General features: G+C 43.6%; 1 protein-coding gene across 1 annotated transcript; it reads left to right on the top strand.

Moving 5' to 3' along the window:
• Window positions 1-223: 223 nt before the first annotated feature.
• Window positions 224-12,191, top strand: NPL (N-acetylneuraminate pyruvate lyase). Its single transcript, XM_082483502.1, has 12 exons — window positions 224-416; window positions 700-770; window positions 2,373-2,446; window positions 3,596-3,683; window positions 4,815-4,872; window positions 4,961-5,036; window positions 6,325-6,417; window positions 7,265-7,413; window positions 7,609-7,655; window positions 8,452-8,536; window positions 9,697-9,736; window positions 11,101-12,191. The coding sequence occupies exons 2-12, from the start codon at window positions 706-708 to the stop codon at window positions 11,250-11,252; spliced, it is 927 nt and encodes a 308-aa protein (XP_082339628.1). The 5' UTR covers window positions 224-416; window positions 700-705; the 3' UTR covers window positions 11,253-12,191.
• The last annotated feature ends 227 nt before the right edge of the window (window positions 12,192-12,418 follow it).

Genomic DNA, 12,418 nt, shown 5'->3' with positions numbered 1-12,418 from the left:
CCCCGGCAGTTAAACCCGCCGGAGCGGAACGGGGCGGCGGGCTCAGCCCGGGGCCGCCGCTGACAAGCCCGGCCAGCGCCCCCTCCCGCCGGGCCGTGCCGTGCCGTGCCGTGCCGTGCCGGGCCGGGCCGAGGGCGGAGCGAGGCGGCCGGCGGGGCCGCCCCGGAGACGCTGCGGAGCCGGGCCGTCGCCGTCGCTGGCCGCGCTCCCGGGGGCCGGAGTGGGTTGGCCTTCCCCTCGGCTCGGCTCGGCTCGGCTCGGCCGGCTGCTGCCCGCCGGCCTGGCGGGTCGCTGAGGTCTGCTGGTGTAGGGATAGGGGGGATGATCAGCGTGAGGTTGCCTTTCTCGGGGGAAGGGGTTTTGAGCCTGGTTCTCTGCACAACTGTTCTCCTTTCCAGGCTGTCAGGCATTACCAGGTATGTGCCAGACCACAACCTATGGGTGGGAAAGGAAAGGTAAAATAGAACATGTTTCTGAAATGTAAACTGCGCCTGGTGGTCCCAGTCCTGTCCTGGGATGGTGCTGGCTGCAATAAGGCACTCTTTCAACAACAAGACAATTCTCTCTAACCAAAAATAACACCCTTGCAAAGTCCACTTCTTCTGAACTTTGCCTGGCTAGTTCTGCTGTTAACAGAATTTAGTTGAAACTCCGCTTAAATAAAGATGGGAATCATGTTTATCTCTTTCTTTTCCAAAGAGCTCAATGACACCCGGAAAGAAGTTACAGGGTCTTGTAGCTGCTACAATCACTCCAATGACTCCTGATGGGTGAGTACGAGCCTGTATCACAACATGGCTTGTTGTCAGAGCTGCACTGCTTACTGTTACCTTAAAACCCTGTCTTCCTTCTTTCTTATTTGGAATGGAGCAGTTTTGGTTTTGTTTTTTTACATCAGATCTCTGATGGGATGGGGAAACTGCTAGGTTGGTCCCACTATCACTAGGGTGGGTTCCCTTTGCCTCTGTGTCCTCCTGTTGCCCAGAAAGTGCTGTAGGTCTGGGTTTGGAGAGTTTGGATCCATCTCCCATCTTCTTCTGTTGCTTTTGTAGGTCCAAATTAAATCATAGTAAGGCTATATACACAGAGTATTGCAGTATTTTCCCATTTGTTAAGGCAGATCACAGTCCTAGTTAAAAATAGCTCTTGAGAGCTAGAAAATAATTGTAAAAATCTGATGTCCTTTTAGTCTTTACCCTAGTTAATTCATGTGTATGTGTGCATGGAATTAGTCTAAACCAGAAGAAAATACTGCAAGGACTGCACAGTTCTGAAAATAACATCAAATCAAAAGTTGAAATTGGGCCTTCCTCAAAGCAGTGATGGTAAACAGATGTCCTCCCTGCTGCATTTTGATGTTGCAAGACACAGTTGTTTGGAGTCAGCAAAGGACCCTGAACTTCTCTGATGGGGGACGTGTCAAGATCTGTATGTTTTTGAGGGAGACAGTGGAGATTTGCTAGTACAGTCCTCTGAAAGTGATCCTTTACTTTTTAAAAGTGCTGTAAAGCACAGTACTGTCTCAGTCAGGGAGCTCATTTGCATTGCAGTCACTGCTTCATCTCTTGCTTTAAAGGAAACTTATTTCCAGTTTCATGTTTTATTACTGCTCAAATTTATTGCAACATGGTATTTGCAGAGTGATCTGGGCCTGCTGCTTGGCATGCCTTGTAAGATATGTTCTGGGAAAGCAGCTGTGAAATATTGGGGGATGTGTGAAGCCAGTCAAGGTCCCAGAATTGACTTCCAAACTATAGGGTTGGTCTGTATGTTTGACAAATGAAAACAATGGTGAAATATTATACACCGATAAACAAAATTGGTTTGTGCTGCAGAGAAGATAAACCTAGAATTCAATTTCCCCTGTTTGTCAGGGAAGTGTGTTGCTTTCCTCATCCTTTAATGAGAGAGGGAGAGGTCAAAGTCACATCCAGCAGGTGCCATTTCATGGTCTGTGTCCAGCAGTTATAAGTATAGTTTAACTATTTTCCAGCACTTGCACAAATATCTTTGTGCTCACAAAGAGGACTTCTGTTTCCCTCAACAGTCAAAAAGGTTTGAGTGCCTCTTGTTCTCTCATATCTCCCCAAAAAAGTCCTTTGCTGTGATGAGCCTGCAGTAATTACCAACTGAGATAAAAAGTTGGAACAGTGAACTACTTGTCAGGGAGAACCTGGAAGAAAGAACTCAGAACCGAACTGTTACCTGAAATGTTAAATGCATGCTTTAAACACATACCATACCTTGGGGTAATTTGTATGTGTACAAATGGAAGGCTTCAAAAATACCTGGGTTTTTTTTCTTTCTCTAAGTTTGATATCTGGGTGTGGAGACTTAGGCTCCTAAGGTTGCTGTGATTCCTTTCATTTCAGACAGATTAACCTTTCAGTGATTCATCAATATGTGGATTATCTGGTAAGCGAGCAGAACGTGAAGAATGTCTTTGGTAAGTGTTTTTTTGACAGAAATTGTGTTACACCCCTTTTGCCTGGATGGCAACCCTACGATATCTTGCCTTATAAGAGCTGTATAGTGGGAGGGACGGTGGATGTGGGATCATCCTAGACATTTATATTCACCAGTGGAGAGAGTGTAAGTGATACTTAGGGCATCTGCTTTTGCCTACACCCCATTTCTGTGGGGGATGAAATAAGCATTGCCTTCATACAGTGACATTTCCAGAGATGAATGGATAATGCTGTCTTGGCAGAGAAGACTCAACTGAATGATTCTCCCCTTTGCCTGGGCAAGATACAAATCATCTGATTAAAAAACACGAGCTCAGGAGTCCAGGGAATTCAACGGGCTCATCAAAGCCAAACAGGCTTCTTTCGGAGACCTGTGGTGCACTGGGTGATACTGAGGTGGTCACTGCTCCCATCTCTCTCTGTTCTGCCTCTGTCTCAGGGACTGCTGCGGAGGCAGCAGGGATGGCTGGATAGAGAATACAGCATCTGCTAAATCATTTTCGTTCACATAGTTAAGTAAGCTGAAGTCAGTGATAAGATTTTGGTTTGAAACTTATGTGGAAAGAGTGCCAAGATGAAAAGCAGAGCATGGCAGTGACATCAGCTATCCCAGTTTAATCTGTTGTTTGTCACTGAACATACTGACAACTCATTGTTTTCCAGGGGTGCTTTAGCCTAGGTGGGACATATGGTTCCACTCATGACAGAGACACTGAATTTCAGGTCAGGCTGTTTCCCTGGGGTGGATGATAGACAATCTCTCTGCCTGGCTAGCTGGGCATCCCTTTATGCACTTGTCATAGCCTGACTCACTGCTGGGAGAAGGAGGTAGTGTCTGCTGGGGAGGAGGTGCTGGGGGGGCAGTTTCCCAGTTTCAGCAGCTGATTCTGCTTCCTTCTTCCCAAAGCTTCTGATCCTGAAAGACCCAGGTTTCCAACACAAGAATTTAGTGATGATAACACTGCAATCCCCATGCAGATGCTGGTGCAGACCATTGCTATCTTAAAATGAGTTGAGGGAAAAATATTTCTGTTTAATATCAAAAGTGTCAGTTCTTGTCTTCAGTAAAACCAATGCATGTAGGCCAGGCCTCAGCAAGTGTGTTGTGTTGTGTTGTGTTAAAACAGTGAATGGCACAACAGGAGAAGGACTGTCCCTTAGCATCCAGGAGAGGAAGCAGTTGGCGGAAGAATGGGTGTGCCAAGGAAAAGACAAGTGAGTAGCTGAGAGGGAACAGGGGATTCCAGATCTGGTGTTATGGTATAGGCATGCCTTATTGCAAAGCCAAATTTGCTGATGACTTTTTTTTTTTGAGTATTTTGTTGGTCTTTGTTCCCCAGCTCTTTTATCATGGAAGTCTGTTTTTGTCACTGCCAGTTGGCTGGTGTCCATTTCTGCTGCTTAGAGAGCTTGTAAGAGTCCTTCTCTTTGGTACACTGAGAGGTAGGGGACAAAAAAAGCTGTGCCTTTTTTTTTTTGCTCAGTAAAAAAATTGATTGCTCAGTAAAGAGCAATCTGCCTATTAATGCCCTGTGAGCATTTCTGAGCCTTTTAATATATGCAGTGATGTGGTATGGAGGAAGCTGAGGTGTAAAGTGTTTAACTGCTTCCCTAAAGGTGCAAAATCAGTGGCAGAAGAAAGAATTAAACCCAGATCTGCAGCTGTGTATCCAATTGCAGCTCCATTCTCCATCTCTTGTACCTGTCATAGTCTTGTATCACTCACCGCTGCTGCCTTCTTAATTCCTATGTCAGAGGAGTGGAAAGGAGGAGATGTTTTGGGTGAGAAGGATAGTGAGCAGAAATGAAGTGGTGTGAAGGCTCACAGTCTGCATGGATATAAAGGAGAAACATAGAAACGGGACTGACTGCCTGGAACCTGGGAGATTCCCTTGGCAGGGGCAGATAAGCAGTCAAAGATGCTGCTGTGAGGTTGAACTCTTCTGGTAGTTCTGCAGAGAAATAGGTTCAGAAAGCAAAGATTGCTTATCGTTTCCTTTTTCGAGCTTCCCCTTAAATCGTTAATGTCTTAGTTTTAACTTCCTAATAAAATGCTAAGATTTAACCCTCCTGACAGCCTTGGAAATATGACAGCAAGGAATCACACGTGACATATTTGCAAAACGTGTTTTCTTTTTTCTACCACCAGCTGCTTGCCACTGTCAGCATTTTCCCTGTGTGTCTGCTTGTCAGGTCAACACAGGTTCAAATCCTTTGTTGGTTTAATCTAGTTCAGTGAAGTTCTTGTTCTGTAGCTCCCTGGTCTGAATCAAGTCATTTTGGCAGACTGGTATTTTTCACCATCACTGAAACATCCCCAAACCTTCTGAATTTGTTTTTGTGCAGACTGGATCATGTGATCATTCATGTGGGAGCACTGAGTCTGCCAGAGTGCCAAGAACTGGTGTGTATATAATATGATTCCTTTTCACAACGTGTGTAATCAATGTAAAAAATTTACCTTCAGGTACTTTCCATTCTCTCTTTTATAGGCAAGACATGCAGCAGCCATAGGTGCTAGTGGTATTGCTGTAATAGCCCCTTTCTTCTTCAAACCCACAAACAAAGGTGAGTAGATGTGATTGCCAAACCTGCTAAGGCCTTTTATATTGCCCTCCAAACCTTTATCATAGATAAAGGATTAATGCCATCTTCTTTCTTTGGAAAATATTCTGGTGATAGCATTTGCGCACCTGTCGTGTCTGGTGTCATGCAAAACCTAGAAGAAGCATTTTTTAAGATGGGAGATAACAGAATTCTCCCAGTAAGAAGTGGGAAGGATGTCTTTTGGGATGTATTTTGTTAGCCTCTTGTAAAAAGAAGAGTTGCTTATGGAAAGAGTAGTTAACTAGTCTGTTTTCTGAATAGATAATATGGAGTTCAGGCTTGATCTGGACCATGCTAGGAAGCAGTTGGTTCCATGCTGACCCTTGCTGGACACTGACCAAGTTGATAAACGGCTGACACACAGGCGTGCCTTTTGTTATTGAGGTGATCAGGTTTGGTTCTGTGCACCTAAGGTTACCTCAGAAATTATAAATTGAGTGTTTTGCTTTTAATACCATGAACCTAACATAAAAGAACCACATGAAGTGGAGGTTTGTAACAGAAATGTTAAAAGTTGTCTGAATTATGAATGGAAATGTTCATATGAAAGCATCAGAAGAAACCAGAGTGGATTGCCAGAATGGCTGGTATTGACAGGCAAGGACACAATCGGTGGCAATGAAACTGGTAAGCGCAGAGGAAGAGCACGAAGATCAGCAGAAGACTTTCGCTGATAGTAGCAGTACGGCAGTCGGGTTTCAGCACACTGCTTTTACTCCTATGCCAACATGAAGACTGCCTAAGATTTATGAAGGATGCAGTGGAGAAGATTCTCAGGAAGAACGTCATCCATAGTAACTCTTTGATTCCTAAAATGGTACAAAAAAGTTGTCCAAAAATCTGTTCATCGTCACCATTGAACAGTACTCCAGGGAGGTGAATGTAAACTTGACCCCTTGTCCTCTGTGTTGCACACAAGTGATGCTGGTGAGACCACAAGACCACCACACAGGTCTTGTAGTTTGCATGTGTGAGAGCATGCATGAGTTATATCTGCAAGAGAATGAGTGTGAGTTACTGAAATCAGTTTGGTTTAAAATAAATATCATCTTTGCCTTTGCCAAGATCTTCTGCTGAGTTTTGTTACATTTAATTTTTATCATGTGTGCAGGTTTTTATATGATTGGCCGTGTATGGTATGCAAGCTGTAGATGGCCTCTCCAGAGACCCTGGCTGCTGTGAATCTCAACTGTCTTTCACTACAGATGGTCTCCTTCTCTTATGAGGGTACTTGTTTGTTTTCTTCCAGATGAGTTGATTGCTTTCTTACAGAAGGTTGCATCTGAAGCCCCTGCGGTTCCATTTTATTACTATCACATTCCTCCTCTGACGGGTGTGAAGAGTAAGTACTACTTAGCCAGCTCTCCCTGAGCCCATAGGCTCATACCAGCCTGAGTAATCCCAGTGGCTGGTGTGATGAGTCTACCAGTATACCAGTAGTATATGGCCTCTGCCCTTGTCACATGGAAGCTGTAATGGAAAGGATCCTTTCAAGGTGAATCCAAGACTGGAAAATAAGTTGAATTCCTCTTCACTGGAAAAAAGTCACAGCTTAGGAGTAGTGAACAACTGGGACAGAAGAGATAATGCTGATCATAGCTTTGCAATTAGTGTGGACCAGGATAGGTAATTGCCTTGGATAACTGTAGTTGAATCCTGATTTTTTTCAAGATAGTGACCACCATCTCACTTCGTGTACACTGACTGCATTGTTGTGTTTGCCAGTAAATCACAATGAAAATCAGTGTGTAAATCACAGTAAATCATGTGTGAAATCACAGTGCTTCTCAAGTTGTATTATGTAGCAGAGGAATGAAGAATAGAATACAGATCTTCGGTTATTTGCTCTAGACAGCAGGTTAAGTGGTGTTTCTGGATGCATGAATTTATATTTATTCTTAAATATGTTATTGCCAGTTCATTCGTATATTTTCACTTACCCAGGGTTTTTCTGTTCTGATCTGGTAAAAGGAATCCTTCAAAGAGGATGGAAAGATGTCTTTTGTATAACTCTGGGAAATAATCACACTGAAGTTGTCTTACTGGTTGTTTTAGAGCTATGTAGTTTACTAGGCTTAGGCCAAAAGCGAACAACTGGTAAAACGGTAAGTCTCCCTCGTGGGGATAAGGCAGGGAAATCTCCCAGAACAGGGGTGTGTTTCTTCATATGAGATTGCTGTTCTGCACAGTTCGTGTTGAAGAGTTGCTGGATGGAATAAAAGAGTGGATCCCCACCTTCCAGGGAGTGAAGTTCAGTGACACGGACCTCTTGGACCTTGCACAGTGTATAAACAAGAATGAGAGAGAACAGTTTGCATTTCTTTATGGTGTGGATGAGGTAAGCAGCTCCTCTTAATAATTAGTTCCTCTATGGCATTCTCTTGCTTTAGCCTTGGGGAAAAAAGAAACCCTAGAAATTCAGTGCTAGGTAGTTTTACTGCTCCCTCCCACCACCCCTTTTTTTTTTTTCTTTATTTTGTTACGTGAATTAAAAACGTGTTTGTTTTTTTTTTCTCCCCTCACCTCAAACTAGCAACTGTTGAGTGCACTGGCAATAGGGGCAAATGGAGCAGTTGGAAGGTCAGTATGGCTTGGACTCCTTCCCCTTGACACACTCACTGTATTGTATCTTCCACTATCTACACAGTGTTTCTCTATCTTCTGTCACAGCAATGAAGGATTTTGCAGGGTAGGTACAGTAGCCAGCAGACAGATAAGCTAGCTCCAGTGCTAGCGATGGGACAGTCGTATAACCTGGGATCTCAGATTATGTTCATTTGGGTGATTATTGCTGTAGTCTGTACCCCGACCCAAAGGTTTCACCATATTTCTTTATCCTCACCGCAACTTTTTGAAGTAGGGAATCGCTTTTATCTTCATTATATGGCTAAGGAACCAAAACCCAGAGAGGTTAAAATCGTTAGTTCACATAGGAAGTCTGTGAGGAAAAGGGATCTGCTGAGTTTAATTTCTGATTTGCCTTCTGCCCCTCATACCAAGCTGCTTAGATGATTTACTGTGTGATACCTGTGTTCTTATGTAGATGATCCATTAAATGAACAAGCAACTGGAAAATTAAGTGATTGATTTTTTGTATTACCTAGTTGTGTCTTTCTATTTTTAATTTTGAAAAGCAGTTCCAGTTGGAAAGTACTGGGAAGAGAAGTCTGCTCTCTAAACTCTTCCGTATGGCTTGGCATACTTCAGATGCTTGACAGTATAAACCACATATAGATTGCATGAATCTCTATCATAATAATGACATTCTTATAATGTCAACAGCAAAAGCCTTTGGCTACTTCTTTTGTTTCAGTGGTTCTAAGGTCCTCCTTTGCATTTACCAATTCTATTTTTGGTTTGGGTTTTTTTTTGGCAGTACATACAACTATTTGGGCCAAAAAACCAATCTGATGTTGCAAGCCTTTGCAAAGTCAGACCTTGCACTGGCACGGAAGTATCAGGTACAGTACATCTTCACTGTCCCCACTAGGAGAAGCCTTCTTTCTCCTTTAGCTTTACTGGGGCTGTTTTCCATGTGGTTTTGCCATCCATACCCTGAGGTAGCTTTATTAAAGCAAACTTCTTTCCACTCCACCCCCTCGGCTTGTTACTCATCCCTCCTCACCTTTTTGACCAGTCCTTACTAACTTTTAACCAAGACCTACCTTACTGATCCTTCAACTCTCTAATCTCATCTATGCAGAGTGAGCAATGGCCTGGCCTTTTGCCTTGAAGAAGCCCACAATAGCCAAGCCCCTTGACTAGGAATATTCTGGGGATACCTTACATGATGTATGTCAGAAAGCTGTCCCAGATCAGCCTCTGCCTTGACCCCTCATGGTCTTGGGCAGCTTGAAGATTTGTGAGGGGTTCTGACCAATCCGTATACAATCTGTACCCAATATTTTTATGGGACATTTGAGGCATCCTTCTTTTGCCTTAAAACAGAAGTGACTGCAGGATAAAAGTCTAAAAGATGTTTGAAAGATGATCTGCCCTGGAAAATCTCTTCACTATCATAGAATACCAGGTTTTAAGGGACCTCAGGTGTCATCTGTTCCAACCTTTCTTGGCAAAAGCATAGTCTAGACAAGATGGCCCCTCACCCTGTCCAGCTGAATCTTAAAAGTGTCTAATGTTGGGGAATCCACTGCTTCCCTGGGGAGATTATTCCAATGGCTGATTGTTCTCATCGTGAAAAATTGTCCTCTTGTGTCCAAGTGGAATCTCCCCTGGAGTAACTTGTACCCATTGCCCTTCATCTTTTCCATGTGACTCCTTGTAAAAAGGGAGTATCCACGAGACAGTGGATATTCAGATTTGTAAACCTGATACAATTTGTGAGCCCAATATGAGACTTATCAGTGTTCTCACACTGCTTGCAGTGAGGGACAGCTTGACCATCAGTGAAAGACTGAGAGGGAGTAATGGTTTTCTTAGATCCATCCCTCCCCTATTCCAATGGAATTCAATTATTATTTCCCATAGAATGGCCAGGTGGGCAAGGGCTTTTCTCAAAGCTGTGCAACAATTGTGTAAGATGTAAATATCATTATAGCTCTTGATGCTTTTACAGCTGAAAATTTGAAGGAGTTAATAAACTACTGTCTGTCTTTTCTAGTTTCTCACTGGGGAATTTCTTAACTTTGTCATCAAACTAGGTAAGTCCTACACTGCCTGCTTCCTTCGTTATATCTAAAAATGCAGACTTGGTGCTCCAGAAACTCTCATGTTGCTGTACCCTCAGAAGTTCCTTCCTGAAAGATTTTGCAGTGAAAAAACGTTGCATCTGCTGTTTCCCGAGTTAGTAGCAGCTGGGAGCTCAACAAAGGAAGCTGACCAAATATCCCCAACAGATTCCACTCTCACTTCCTTCCTCCTCCTGTGAAATCTCACAGCTTTAAAGCTGTGACTCTGTGATTTACCCTTTTTCTTATGCTGACTCTTTCTGTGGGTTGTTTTTTTTTGTTGTTGTTCTGTCGCCAAAAGCCCATTTCTAGAGAGTAATTTTTCTGCAATGGTGGTGCTCCAGTGGAAAACAGCTCTGATGCTTGTCTTTCCTGCCTTGCTATAATTTAAGAGCAACTCTGTTCAAGGCTGTACAAGGCCAAAGCATTTTAAAACGGAATGATTTTTAGAAACAAAACCAAGTTTTAATGTAAAAAGCAATTAAACCCAACCAAGTCAGAGTAGTGTAATTTCATGGTTTTCACTTAATGAAGAGAACTGTTCACTGTGGTTTTGCTATACATATGCAAGCCCCAATGAATGTAGCTGAGCTTCAGCGCTTGGGTTAAAAGTCAGAGGAAATGCACCGTTATTTAGTCTTACAGGTAGGGAGGCAAACACTGAATTTCCAGAGGTACATAAGGAGACTTGAGCTATGGACACAGAGGCCTCCTGAAGTTTCCCATGGTGGTTTAAGCTGGAACCCAATGTCATTGTCACATGCCAGCAGGATGTGACTACTTGCAGGGCTTGGCTTTATGTGAGTCTGCATTGGGGAATAGCTATGAGGCTGCAAACATCAGGTTGCTGTGATGACGAATTGGCTGCGATAGCTCAGCCTGCCAGTGAATGTAAGTTTGAAGCCTGATTTTTGCTTGGTTTACCTATGGAGGACTCGCACCATCTTTTCTGTTGTCGGGGCTGCATGGCAGTACATTTTGGCAAGGAGAAAGGAACAAACATACAACCCTGGTTCTTTGTAAAACCAACACAGTAGTTTGTAAAATGCATGTCTAAGAAAATACTCTGCTTTGTATCTTTAGCAGGGAAACAATAAGGGTGTAATATATAAATAAATGTAATAAGTAGGCATAATTTTTACTGTAATGTCTTTCCTGTCTGCAAGTATGATCATCTCTTCGTAGTTACACTGTTCTCACTTCTGAGAAGTGGTTAAAGCCTGGTTTATGCCGGATTACACAGGAACTCTGTGCTGCTGCTTTTTTGGACACCTGTATAGAGACTGCTTTAAGCAAAATGATCTGTAAATGACCTGATTGTGCTTTTGTCCACCCAGGTTTTGGAGTTGCACAGACTAAAGCTGTAATGACTTTTGTTTCTGGCATTCCTATGGGACCTCCACGACTGCCGCTTGTTGATGCCTCTGAGGAGTTTATCATCAAGGCCAAAGCCAAGCTGGATAGCATTGTGTGGCCTGATGGTGACTGATGTTCACTTCCATGTCGATCTGGAAGTGGAGACTCCTTTTCTGGGATTCACTGTCACTTGGCACACTCCCCATATGATGGCCTGTGATTTCTTTCAGGGAACTGGCGATGTGCCTGAGCCCCTTCCTGTTAGGACTGGCTTTGTTGGTGCACATGTAGCCACCTTTTTGTGTATCTTTACTCAGCTCCCCTGGAGCTCTGCACATCCCAGGACTAGCTGGTATCTCTTAATAAAAAATTAAAAAAGCAATTTTTCCCCAGTTGAAGGATCCCGACTCCTTTTGCCTAGAAACGAGGAAGAGCTGTCTCTACCCTCCCTCCGGCTAGACCATGTTTTGTCCTCTCCTTTCCTAAGCATCTCCAGCACTACGGTGTGTTTTTAAACATTGGTATGACACTGGTTGCTGAGACTGGTATTTTATTGTCACAAAGCCATTGGGACACTGACTAGGTATGTAAAATCCTGTCTGATCTCATTGTCTTTGTACACCTTCGTTTAATGCAAAGTTTAAACAAATTTTTGCAACAGAAAGCTTTTGGCTCCCTAATGAGCAGATACTTCTCCATCTTTTTCCTTACGACAAAAAGAGAACCTGAATTGAGCTGTACGTCTCTATTGAAATGCAGAATACTGTATTACGTGTTAGAAAGTCACCCACTGTCACACTGAAGGGTGCTCTTTTGCACCCTGGACTTACCCCTCTCCACCAGGTTGAGTTCTTGTAGTCTGACAGTAGACGTGTCCGACAAATGTGAAGTCCCGTGCCCTCTACCTCTTGGCCTGTACCTCCTGACAGTGCAAAAATGATCGCAGGGGACATTTGGAAGGAGGGAAGAGAGAGGTGTAAAGATGGAGGTGTGTCGCTACCTTTCCCTAACACCGGAGTGTGAAAAAAATTGACTAACTTCCTCTCGCTATGTAACCCCTGAGCAATAAATATGCAATAACAAAGGCTTCTTTTTCTCCGCCCTTGTATTTTTAATAAATTTAGGAGAGCTCTTTCTCAGGTAACGGGTAAGAAGGCAGTCAGGCCCGGGGGAAGTTGGCCGTGCACCATCAGTGGGGCAGCAGCAGCCGAGGCCTGTGGAACCCCTTGTCCTCCGAGGACACGGCAATTGCTTCCTCGGCCCTTTTTTATTTAAAATAAACCTTAGCGCTGCCGTGCT

Source organism: Vanellus vanellus (genome assembly GCF_965231255.1).
Source record: "Vanellus vanellus genome assembly, chromosome: 5".
Classification (NCBI taxonomy): Eukaryota; Metazoa; Chordata; class Aves; order Charadriiformes; family Charadriidae; genus Vanellus; species Vanellus vanellus.
This window is presented reverse-complemented; position numbering and strand designations above follow the sequence as displayed.